The sequence below is a fragment of the Colias philodice genome, chromosome 18, assembly GCF_061535455.1.
Source record: "Colias philodice isolate Cphi_HAF_F1 chromosome 18, ilColPhil1 Martin Lab GWU primary, whole genome shotgun sequence".
NCBI classification, from domain to species: domain Eukaryota; kingdom Metazoa; phylum Arthropoda; class Insecta; order Lepidoptera; family Pieridae; genus Colias; species Colias philodice.
The window spans coordinates 6,458,692-6,471,155 of record NC_143103.1 but is presented as its reverse complement, the minus strand read 5'-3'; the positions used below and the strand labels follow the sequence as shown (position 1 = coordinate 6,471,155).

At 31.8% G+C, this 12,464-nt stretch overlaps 2 protein-coding genes across 2 annotated transcripts; both read left to right on the top strand.

Annotated features, from left to right (window-relative positions):
• The first annotated feature begins 1,194 nt into the window (after positions 1–1,194).
• LOC149480521 (uncharacterized) lies at positions 1,195–2,112 on the top strand. Its single transcript, XM_089706878.1, has one exon. The coding sequence runs from the start codon at positions 1,195–1,197 to the stop codon at positions 2,110–2,112; it is 918 nt and encodes a 305-aa protein (XP_089563004.1).
• A 4,982-nt stretch (positions 2,113–7,094) lies between these two features.
• On the top strand, positions 7,095–9,698 carry mtTFB2 (mitochondrial transcription factor B2). The gene is made up of 7 exons (XM_089706534.1): positions 7,095–7,681; positions 7,767–7,908; positions 8,293–8,432; positions 8,511–8,657; positions 8,817–8,956; positions 9,172–9,336; positions 9,508–9,698. Exons 1-7 carry the CDS (start codon positions 7,286–7,288, stop codon positions 9,671–9,673), a joined length of 1,296 nt encoding a protein of 431 aa, XP_089562660.1. The 5' UTR covers positions 7,095–7,285; the 3' UTR covers positions 9,674–9,698.
• The last annotated feature ends 2,766 nt before the right edge of the window (positions 9,699–12,464 follow it).

The following is a 12,464-nucleotide window of genomic DNA, read 5'->3' as shown; positions in this document are numbered from 1 at the left end:
GTACCATCACTAAGTATCGTATTATTCGAAATTTCTCCTTTACTTCGAAAATTTTTTCTACGAAAATACGACGCCATTCAGTGTTACCGTACTGCATATCCAAAAAAATACACGTGGTTGAGGAAATCTTTTAGCAATAATTTGAACTTTTTTTTTCAATACTATTACTAACACATGTATAAAAAAGTATAATAACAATAATTTATTTCTGTTTAACCATGTTTAACTGACTCATATAATATGTTTTTTTTTATTTCCGCTTTTTTACTTTTAAACAACCTTTGTGACTATAGTAGCGTCGCAAGTGGATTTGAGTCGCATGTTCATGGATTCGATTCCCGGCCAGGTCAGGATGAAAAAAAATTTTTTTCAAACTTCTTTCCAACATGCCACATTTCCCATTTATGAGGTAAAATTTATGTAGCTGGCAGCCCAATTCTTCACACACACTAGCGTCTTTACAAATTGCCTAACACACACTACAGAAATGAGTTGCCGCCACGGACATGTATATGTCTGTGGTTGCCGCACTCACAGAGCTATTGTTTTTAGGTGGGGCGGTATCTAGTCGTAGCGCGCGCGCGGAGACCAATCCTTAATCTAAGGTAATTATGATTATACTTAATTAGGATTTCTACATGATTGGTCCTACGGGTTTTTTTTTTATTTTTATTGAATCTGTCTACCTATTTTAAATTAATAGAGGCGAGACAAAACTTAAAATCGACAAATTTTTAGATTCCGAATCTCAAAAGGAAAAAACGAAACCTATGGATTTCCCCCCCCCCCTTGACCCCCTTCCCCTCTTGGATCGATTCAGAACAGTCGTGTATTTTGTTGCTTATTATTTGTTTAATTAAAACGCATAAACTTAAAAAATTACACCGCTAATAATAGGACAACAGCAAGTGAAAGAGATTGAAACGTGCAGCTACGTTCGTAAACCGAGCTCTTTGCGGGTTATAGTCTCCTGGTACACAAGATAAGATCGCAACTGTGAGTACAACTATATCACGCTATCCTTTTCACTCCTGCTGCGCTCTTGCTACGCAGTACGCACCTTGCACTGAGTCATCATCGGACTTCATTCACCGCTTACTTACGATCGATCCATCGAAGGTGCATGAGTAAAGTCCGCCATTCTATTATCAAGAAGTTATCCACGCGTATTTTTATCTACCCTCAACTTAAAAAATGCATCGATCACCACCGACAAGTTATAGAACATTATCTGACTCACAACTATGCACTACGGCAGGCGATGATGAAAATAATATTACTTTAAGGAGCGAAAAAAGGCGTAGATTGTCGGGCGACAAGTCCGATGAAATGATAAATTTTAAAACTGATATGCGAGATATGCTTACGAAATTATTCTCCGATTTGTCAGAAAGGCAGAATAGTCGTTTAGAGTCCATTGAAAAGCGTATTTCACTTATGGACACTAAAATTACTAATGTCCAGCACACAAATAAGGACATAGAAAATTCATTGAATTTTACAAACGAACAAATAAATGAACTCACATCTAAAATTGAATCTATAAAGTCTGAATTTAATAGTGTCAGCTTCAAAATAGGTATAATAGAGGAAAATATCGACTTACTGCAGAGAATTTCACGTAAGACAAGCATAGAAATACGAAAACTCCCCAAACAGATAAATGAAAAGAAAAAGGACCTGTTCTCGATTGCATCCAATTTATTGTGTCATCTTGGATTAGAAGACGAACAGAAGAATGTACGTGATGCTTTTCGTCTGCCGAGCAAGAGAGACTCAGCTGACTCAACCTTGATCGTCGAATTTACAAATACATTATCCAGAAATACGGTAATAGACGCCATCAAGAAATTTAATAAAAGTAACCCATCGCAAAAGTTAAATAGCAGTAATTTAGGCATTAACGGTCAATCGAAACCATTGTTCGCCTCCGAATATCTCACCCCAAAGGATAGACGATTGTTTTTCCTAGCAAGGGAATTTGCGAAGTCAGAGCAATATCATTTCTGTTGGATGAGTAACGATAGAGTTTTTCTCCGGAAGAAGGAAGGAGCATCTCATATTTTGGTAAAAAACGAAGACCAATTGAACCAATTAAAACTTAAGAAGTGACTAGATGTTAAGCAAAAATTAGTTATAATTTTTTTCTATTTTTCTTATAAAAAACATATAAAAATAATTGTAATTTACTCAACAATTTACATAACAGTTTACAAGAATTACAAACTTTACACGCTCAAATTAATGTACAATCTTTTACTTTATGATTTAAAAACCACTCAAAACAACATCACACATATTCCACATACCCAAATATTGATTAATATTGCACGTTTTGTTTTACAAAATTTTCAACGATCGCTTACTTTGCTAAAATTTTCTAACAAAATAATATTGTTTTACGGAATGTTACAATTAATAATCTATCCAATAATATTTTTAAAACTCAATCATTTAATTTTGCGGTTCCTCAACTTAGTTAAAAATATTAAATCACAACTCTTATATTATATTGTAAGGCGGTTGAATTTTATAAGTATAATTACTTATATATTTCTCTTAACAGCACAATTGTTTAAATTTTACAACAAAATTCAATACCTTAAGTGATAATTTAGAATCTGATATAACTGAAAGCCTTAATATCACGTGTCAAAATGCAAATACATACTCTGAATGTCCCTATCTAATTGAATATCATGCTACTCAAGGAATATCGGTACTATGCGCTAATATCAGGAGTATTAACTGCAACTTTGACTATCTTGTATCAAGTCTATCAACTATGAATATGACAATTGATATCATTGTCCTAACCGAAACCTGGACAGATGCAAACAGTTCTCCCCCCCTGCTTCAATCATATAATATGTTTCATACAAAAAAATCATTCAATCAAAATGACGGCATTGTTGCATATGTAAAGGAAAACTTAGGATGTACTTATACTGAACCTCTTTTCCAGGATGGAAACTGTCTGATTTTATATATTAATAACTCATATAGTATTATTTGTTGTTATAGACCTCCTAGCTTCGTTAATCCATCTAACTTTCTTAATTCTCTCGTATGTATACTGGAGCAAACAAAAACAAAAAATATTATTCTTACTGGTGACATAAATCTTGATATTATCCAGAATAGTATCACGCCACACGTTAACGAATATTTAAATATAATAGCTGCACACGGACTAAAAGTAGGCATTAATCGTCCTACACGGCTGCTAGCCTGTTTGGATCATTTTATGATAAAGTCCACAAAAACATGCCGTACCGTCATTCTTCCTGAAATATCCGACCATAAACCTATATTGCTTTACGTTCAAGATCTCGAATCACATAATAATAATGTCATTCCTTCTTCAAAAATAAACTTACGCCTGCTTAAGGAAGCCCTTAACCAAAAGACCTGGTTGCATTCTAACTTTTTTGAACTAACTGATCCTGATGTTGCTGCATCCATATTAATAAGTTGCTTACAAAAAGCAATTAATACTAGTTCTACAGTTAAGAATATCCCTAAACGAAAGCAGATACTAAAACCATGGATAACCTCGGGAATTCTTAGATCAATTCGGAAAAGGGACGTACTACACAAAAAATCTAACAAGACACCGAACGATATAGTACTCAGAAACCGCTATACAAAGTACAGAAATACATGCAATAACATTATTAAATCACAGAAAGAACTCTATTTCCAAAATAAATTTAAACTTCACGCAAAAAATATCAAAGGTACATGGGAAACTATTAAAGAATTATGTAATCTAAAACGATGTAACAATTCAGCTATTGACCTGTTGAATTTAAAAAATACGCACACTGAATCATTAGACTCCGTTAATGAATATTTCACGAATGTGGGATCAAATTTGGCTAACAATATCTTAACTACAATCAATAAAACTGTCGCGGATCTCTCTACTAAAGCTACACATTTTAATGGACCGATTAATTCCATGGCTTTAATCCCCACTGACGCTAAAGAAATTGCTAATATAATTGTCTCAATGAAGAAAAGTGCTTCGGCAGGCCTGGACGGTATAAGCTCATCTGTGTTATATAACAATGTTGATATTCTTTCTGAACCTATTAGCTACCTCTGTAATTTAAGCATAAGCACGGGCCAATTCCCCAAAATTTTAAAGAAAGCAGTTGTTGTTCCGATATATAAATCAGGAGAAAAGACCCTACCATGTAATTACCGGCCAATTTCCCTTTTATCTAGTATCTCTAAGATACTAGAAAAAGTGGTTTCAACTCGATTGATAAAATTTCTAGATGCTAATAACATTATTTCTAAAAATCAGTTTGGATTTCGTAGTAAACTCTCGACCCAAGACGCTATCCTCAAACTCACTCACTGTATCACTCATCACTTGGACCGAGGCAATAAATGTTTAGGTATTTTCCTTGACCTTCAAAAGGCATTTGATACAGTGAGCATACCTATTCTTTTGTGTAAACTCCAGAACATAGGAGTGCGTGGCAATGTCTTAAAGTGGTTTCAGGATTATCTAAGTGATAGAGTCCAATGTGTCAAAGTAGAGGGATCGATGAGTAATCAATCTACATGTACCTATGGTACTCCGCAAGGTAGTACTATAGCTCCTATCCTGTTTTTGATTTATATCAATCCCTTATGTGAGTTAAAAATAAATAACGCAGAAATTGTTACTTTCGCGGATGATACTGTCATCTTGTTCTATGATAAAGATTGGCTCAAGCTCAGACAGATTGTAGAGAGAGGGCTCGCTTCCGTGACAACATGGCTTGAGGATAATTTACTATCTTTAAATACTAAAAAAACGACTTACATCTGCTTTTCTAAGAGTAAAACTCTCTCTCCTTCACCTGATTTTGAAATAAAAATTCATACCTTCCCATGCAACAGGATTCCCAGACTGCAGACAACTTGCAATTGCGAGAAACTACTTCGAGTCGAGCACACCAAATACTTAGGTATACAGGTAGACAGTCACTTAAAATGGGATGTTCAGGCCTCTTATTTAGTAACGCGGTTACGAAGGATGATCTATATATTCAAAAATCTAAGAGCAGTAGTAAATAAAAATACCGTTCTACTAACATACAAGGCACTAATAGAAAGCCTCTTAAACTATTGCATATGTGCATGGGGAGGCATGGCTAAGTCCCACCTTATTCATGTCGAACGAGTTCAGAGGGCAATTATTAAAGTAGCGCTAAAATTACCATTCAGATATCCCACTACAAATCTATTTAAGGAATCAAACTTATTAAGCGTACGGAAAATATATTTAAAGGAAATCCTACGACGATACCATACACAGACAGTACCAGCCTTACAGATTGTTAATAAAAGAAGAGACCGATTCCCTATGCCGCGTACTAATAGTAGGTTTGCTAAAAGATTTTTTCATTTTGCTGCCCCTAAGTTTTACAATATTATAAGTAGGACCCAAAAAGTTAGGACTTTAAATAACAGTTTATTTAAAAAAGCGGTCATTAAATGGCTTGAAAATTATGATTATGATGAAATAGAGCAGCTCATAAATAATGGATAGATGTCAATAATATAACATACACAAACACACAACACTCACATGCACAAGCACACACATTCACAAACACACACACAAACACATATACACACACTCACACTAACAAAATCACGCACTATACTTGTAAAAAGCTTGTAAACGCACAACTGTATATTTTATTATATGTTTTTTTTTTTTTTTTTTTTACTTTCTCTGTTTTTTAAATGTAATCTTTTTGTTGTACTGAACATGTTCTCTGGGAAGGAACTGTCTTCCTTAACACAGGATTTTCCTAGCTAGGAAGACAGAGCCACACTGTAATTGTACTGTATTAATTTTTGTACTCAATAAAGATATTTTTATTTTTTTATTTTATTTATGGATAACTTTGTTGTCTGTCTACAAGCAGCAAAAACTAAAAAGCATTTTTTTTAAATGCGCCATTCGCAAGGGAATCAAAACATACAAGGTAGGTATTTCCCGTGGACACCGATTCTTGAAATTTGGTTCGAAGCAACGTCTAATAGGATAGACATAGGAAAAAAATGTGTGTGTGTACTGTGTACTAGTGTACATGTTACCGGAAATGTATGAAATCAACAATTCCTAGGAAATGTGTACAATTCCGATACCATTTAGGAAATGTATAAAATATTGTTTAAAAAACTATTTAATGCATGCATATCCTAGGAAATGTATAATCTTCCTAGGAATTGTATACAATTCCAATATCGTATATCCAATACATCCAATATCCTATGAAATGTGTTAACCCTTATTCAAACGCGAGCCTGTGGAGGAGCTAACAAAAAAGGAAGATACGTTCCTGGGTAATTTTGGGTCGTAGATTTCAAAAATACACACAAAAAAGTGGGGGGGAAGTACCCTTTTTTCGGTGGGAAGTATATATCCCGTCATCTGTTCTCTCTTGTAAAAAGTTTGGAAAGGTGGGAACTATAGCTCCCAGTGTCCACTCCAGACATCAATATTTTAAAACACTAGTTAGTTGCCCTGACTCCACTTGTAAATTTAATGTTATCGTAAAAAATCAAGTTTTTTAATAAAAGAGGTGAAAGTACTCATCAATGCAAGTTTCTTTTACTGAGGGAAGAATTCGGGAATTGAAAAATGAATGACTTCAACATAAAAATGGCATTTTTCTAAAACAAAATAAAAACAATAGGTAAATACTAATGTATTGAGTTAAGATTTCTAATTATCTGATCAGGAAATAACGAATAACAAAAAATAAGTTGCTTATACCAACTAAAAAAGATTTTTAGATACACAGATTTTATATATACTAATATTATAAAGAGGAAAACTGTATTTTTTGTATGTTTGTATTGAATGGGCTCAAAAACTACTGGACCGATTTCAAAATTTCTTTTACCATTACTTAGAGAGATTCTTCCGAATCCGTATAGGCTATATTTTATCCCGGAAAACGTAAATATGTACCACGGGTGAAGCCGGGGCGAACCGCTAGTACTAAATAATATTAATCTGTGGCGTGCATTGTCTGTTCACTGTTGTCAGATGTTACATTGACAGTTGACACTTGATACTTAGCCCGGAGCCCCATGTAATCAAATTCAATTTCAAAACAAATTTCATGCATATTTCATGTATTTTTTAGTGATTTTTAATGATATTGGATCAGTAGAATAATAGAATTATTTTTAAGTACCTACATTTGAGAGGAATTAAAATATTTCTAAACAGGCTATCAACTCAAGCATTAGTATCACATGAATTATGTTTTTAAATAAATTTAAACCACACAGATTAAGGTTATGTGCGAGGTTAAAACATAAAGAAAATAAACAAAATGAAGAGATACAGACTGAAAAAGGTGCTAAAAATGCGACTGATTTGATGAATTATTTAGAAAGTAATGAGGAGTATAAAAATATTATCCCATGTTTGCCAAAGGCACTTTTGAAGAAATACAAAACACCTGAAACGATGTACATAATTAATAAAAATACAGCCAGAGATATTGCCGATACTATAAAAGGCCACTTTGACAAACATGCACCAATAGTCGAAGTTAATCCTGGATTAGGATTTTTAACAGAAGCAATTTTGCGATGCCAGAAAAATCCAGTTTATCTATACGAATCATCCAACTACTTTAGTAATATTTTAAATGTAAGTTTGAAAATAAATTTTAGGATAAATGTTTTTTTATTAATATTTAGTAATATAAATGTCTTTGTATATTATATGTTTTAAGGATTTACAACAAAAATATCCTGAAAGAATCAAATATAAAACTGCAGATTTTTTTGGAATGTGGAAATTGGCTTTCCAAGATAAAATGGATGATGGAAATAGAATCAAAGAATTATTAGGAGACTTGGCTACTGAAAATACTGGTAAGAAAATAAGTGTATTTAATTATAGTATTACATATACTTAAATGATAGGAATGGACTGTATTTCGTCATCTTGAACAGACCTTTGGCTTCGGCTGAAGTTCTGCTTACTGTTTATTACAAGAAAATTGAAGAAGATATCTGCACATAAATAAATAAATAAAAGACATTCTAGACACCTATAGCAGAATATTAATACAAAAATATTTAGATCAAACTTCTATAATTTAGAATTTTATTATTACTGACTGTTCTGTTCGGCCGATCACTAATTAATTATTACTGGCCCAGATGTCTTAACTTTATAAAATTTTACGACAAATTATAATAAAGCTATAATATATAAATATATATGAAATAATGGGTTATCTTCTATTTTTTAAGGAAGAAAAATAAAAATAGTTGGAGCTATGCCTGGATTATCATTTGTAAGACACCTTATTAATACCATTGTTTTTCACAATACAACAAATCAACTTGGTAGGCCGGATTTATTTATAATTATACCAGTTCATCATTATGAGGTAACATAATTTTTATTTTTATAGTTTAATTTCTTAAAATGTTATTCTTATTAATATCATTATAATTGAAGAATACAGTTTCTTACAGATACTTTAGTGGAATATGGGAAACACAAATCAGTACCATCCTTATTTCAAACTCTTTTTTATTCTAGAGTACTGAAAAAAGTACCCAAAGCCCACTTTCTACCATGGATTTATCCTGTGAACAAAAAAGTTTCTGTGGTAAGTTTTTAAGTGATTTATTTATTATTTTTTAATATTGTAGACAATTAAAAACAAATCTTAGTTGAATATGTTCACAAAAAATAATTAAACAATTAAATAGTATTATTTAATGTACATTTTATTCTCATGCCTTTTATATAAATGTTTCAATTTCAGATAGATGAACACTTCCTATATTTAGTAAATATAACACAAAAAGAAACGCTACCTTGTCCACCTGATTACTTACCATTATTATGGTATTTTTTTAAGCCTCACACTTTCTCAAAGACCTCAAGAGTCATTCCTGTGCTAGAGTAAGTATATTGTTATTTAATGTGTTTAAAATTTAAACTTAAAAATTGTACCTAATTGCAAATTATTTTCAAAGAATTTGTAATTGCAACTCAAGTTTGTAGATTATTTTAATTATTATAATACTTACTTTATTTACTTATTATGATGGAAATATTAAAAAAAAATATACCTACATAATATGTATATAATTAATTATTAAATTACGAAATTACAGGCAATGGATACCAGGCTGCGGTGTATGGCTTATAACTGGTCAAGATCCTCCAGATGTTAACAAAGACATAGCCCCAGGGCCCAATGATGCAAAACTTCCCCATATGACTATCTTCACCCAGTTTGGTGACTTGACATTACAACAAAAAATTACTGTTTTTAAAAGGTATCATTTTAATTCCATATAGTTACCTATCTTATATTTGGTTGAATTTTTGAAAAAAAAAGTGTGATTTCCTCCCAATTGATATTTAAAATATATTTTAACATTCTTCATAATTATACAACTATTTAAGTAAAAATTATTCCCATATTTTATTATTATTACATTTTACAGGTTTGTATCCTGGCCAGAATTTGAGCAATGTCCATTTAGGGCAGCTATGGATAACAATTTACCCAAATTTGCTGTAAATTTGGATTCTGACATTAAAGAAAGCTTGGAATCAAATATTGATGAACTTGAACATTCGGATTCCGAAACTGATCACGATACTGTATAGAAATAATAATAAACTATTCTAAGAGTAAATTTGTTGTATTATTTATTAAAACATTTTCAATAATTTTATAGTCTCTAAAATTCACTTTTAAAGAATAGGACAATACACAAAGATATTGTGCATAGATGCAATCATTTATTTCATACAAACAATACAGAGAATAAAATTAAAATCATAAGATAAATAATAATTAACTTTAAATTTTCAATAAATTTAAATAATATTTTCTAATTTCAAATCGGTAACAATAATGTTTAACTTACAAATATATGTGATGGTTTTTATTAGGGATGTAACGATACCGATACAGATACCGATATATCGATATATCGGTATCGCCGATAATAAATCAACCGATACCGATATTTTTTTATTAAATTATTTCTTTTCTTTTATGTTTTTGCATTGTATTTATTCATATTGTTTTATTTCTGTTTCTGTAATAGTGTTAAGGAAGAGCGGAACCTCCTGACACAAGCATTTTATTTGCTTACTAGGAGTGTTCCAATCACAAATTTGTTTATGTAAAGGAAAGAAATAAATAATTTTGAATTTTTTTAATTTTTAACGTGATAACGTTTTTAAAATCGTTTTAGTCGGGTGACATGTTCATAAACTTGTGTCACACCAAAACCTCACGAGCGCGATCGCAGGTATAACGAGAGAGAGACGGACCGATCTCCCGTTTCATCTCGAGCGCTGCCACTGCATTATGTTATCACGTAAACATCTCGATCGTAAACCTACTTTACAAACATCCATTTTTTTTTGATATCAAATAATTCAAAAATCCGCGCCCAATGAACGATGCGGGAGGCCGCCCGCGCGTGCGCACTTTGTTTTCTGAAAAAACTCTACCAATACTGCCGTCCTTTAACTAAAAGCCGTTAACCCTCAAATGGTCAATTTTCAGTTTTAAATGTAGGGTGATAGAGTTCAGAATTCTCTATCTTTCGCTACTTCACTACTTCGCTAAATTTCCTTAAAAGTACCTTAACCGCCAGATTTAATAATTATTTTTTAGCTTTTTACTTGACTAAAAGTACGTTATCAGATTATACTTGACTATAGGGACGCAAAAGGACTATAACTGCTTTATGATATGCTTTCATATAACGATTCCAATGGAAATCCTTACCTTATTTGCAGTTACTCGCCCTTAACGCTTTTTTAGTTAAGTAATTTTATTTAGGAAAAATTCTAATAACACTTTTTTGCTTAGCTACAAAGCAGCTAACCCTCATTTTTAAGCTAAAAGGCAGTTATCCGATTCTGGTGATGCATCAGTTTTGGGGATGTGAGTGATGATGAAATAATGTCGCTCCCAAGCAGAGTACCGATTGTTTTTGATTTTCTTTTACAAGACGTATTGTTTCTGATCAGGTTTACTAAGTTTTAAACAATCTAGCAGCTAAATTACGGAAAATATAACAAGTCAAAGTTACGAAAATTTGGTAGGTAATGGTTACGACAGTGCGAACTTTCAATCGTACTTCTCTGTTTAGACTCTGATTTGTCTCTGTAACCGAGAAAGAGAAGATAGACAGTCTGTACTATTTAATTTTTAAAACTATTTATTAATTATGTAATTTACCCCTTGGGTGGAATTAGTAATCGACTGTCAAGCAATGTACTAGAGATGGTGATACAAAAATTGTTAGGAGTACACTACCTTTGACCCGCTGACGGGGAGTCCATTTTGCAACTATTGCTATTTTTTCTTATCTTTATATGTATTAGATTATTAAGATTTGTATTTTTTACATAGTAGCAAATAAAAAGTTTTCTACCTCCTGCTATTTTCCACATATTCTGGTATATTATATTTTCTGAATGTGGATGAAAGAGTCTTCTAATCATTTGATAAGCGGTTCTACATTATTTATTAAGAGCATCCCACATGTAAGAGCTTGAAGTCCTATTGAAACCAGGGTTTTATTTTTTCAAAAACCTTGTGCACAAGTCTTAATTTTTTTTTCAGGAAACGATTTATGTTTATATGTTTGTGGTTCTATATGTACTCACATATCCGTGACTCTCAGAAGAATATTTATAAAATAACGTTAAAATTGCAATTCTAAATGAATATACGGTTCCAAAAAAGAAAAGCGAGAAGATTTATCTCAATCTTAACCCCTTCGCATACTAACTTCGCAGAAGAATATTTATAAAATAACGTTAAAATTGCAATTCTAAATGAATATACGGTTCCAAAAAAGAAAAGCGAGAAGATTTATCTCAATCTTAACCCCTTAATGAGCCACTGTAATGAAATAAACGTGAACATGACGAGAAATAAAGGTTAATTTTATCGAAAACTTAAAAGAGTCATTTAGTAAAAGAGTTTAAAATACTTGTTACTCACAATAAGACGCTAAAACCATTAATTTAGATAGTGTTTAAATCCTTAATACATAAACCTAAAAGCTTTTGATCCTTTTCCTTTCCATTGGTTGATGGTTGACCTAGAGGATGTAATTCCCGAGAGCAAAGCCTCAGACAGCAGCCAATTTTTAACATTAGTAAGATTAAAATTTAGTACAACTATATAGAATCATAGTACAAAAGCATCCAAAAACCCTTAAACGCTGATTATAAAGTTTTTGAAATTTAAATTAAAACGAAAGTCATAGCTTAAAAGTAGTTATAGTAGCTTAACGACGTTTTAGGTAAGCATTTTATTACTAAATAAAAAAAAATCACAAAATGAAAATAAAAATACTAAATTACTTAGCTAAAAAGTCGCTATGGTATGTAAACGGCCGTCTTGTCCAGTAAATAGTTAAAATTT

Excerpts from the sequence above, each read along its gene's own strand:
- LOC149480521 (XM_089706878.1), top strand. The coding sequence starts at position 1,195 with ATGCATCGATCACCACCGACAAGTTATAGAACATTATCTGACTCACAA.
- mtTFB2 (XM_089706534.1), top strand. The coding sequence starts at position 7,286 with ATGTTTTTAAATAAATTTAAACCACACAGATTAAGGTTATGTGCGAGG. Across the intron at positions 7,909-8,292 it reads CTTGGCTACTGAAAATACTG|GAAGAAAAATAAAAATAGTT; the intron begins GTAAGAAAATAA and ends CTATTTTTTAAG. Across the intron at positions 8,658-8,816 it reads TGAACAAAAAAGTTTCTGTG|ATAGATGAACACTTCCTATA; the intron begins GTAAGTTTTTAA and ends TTTCAATTTCAG.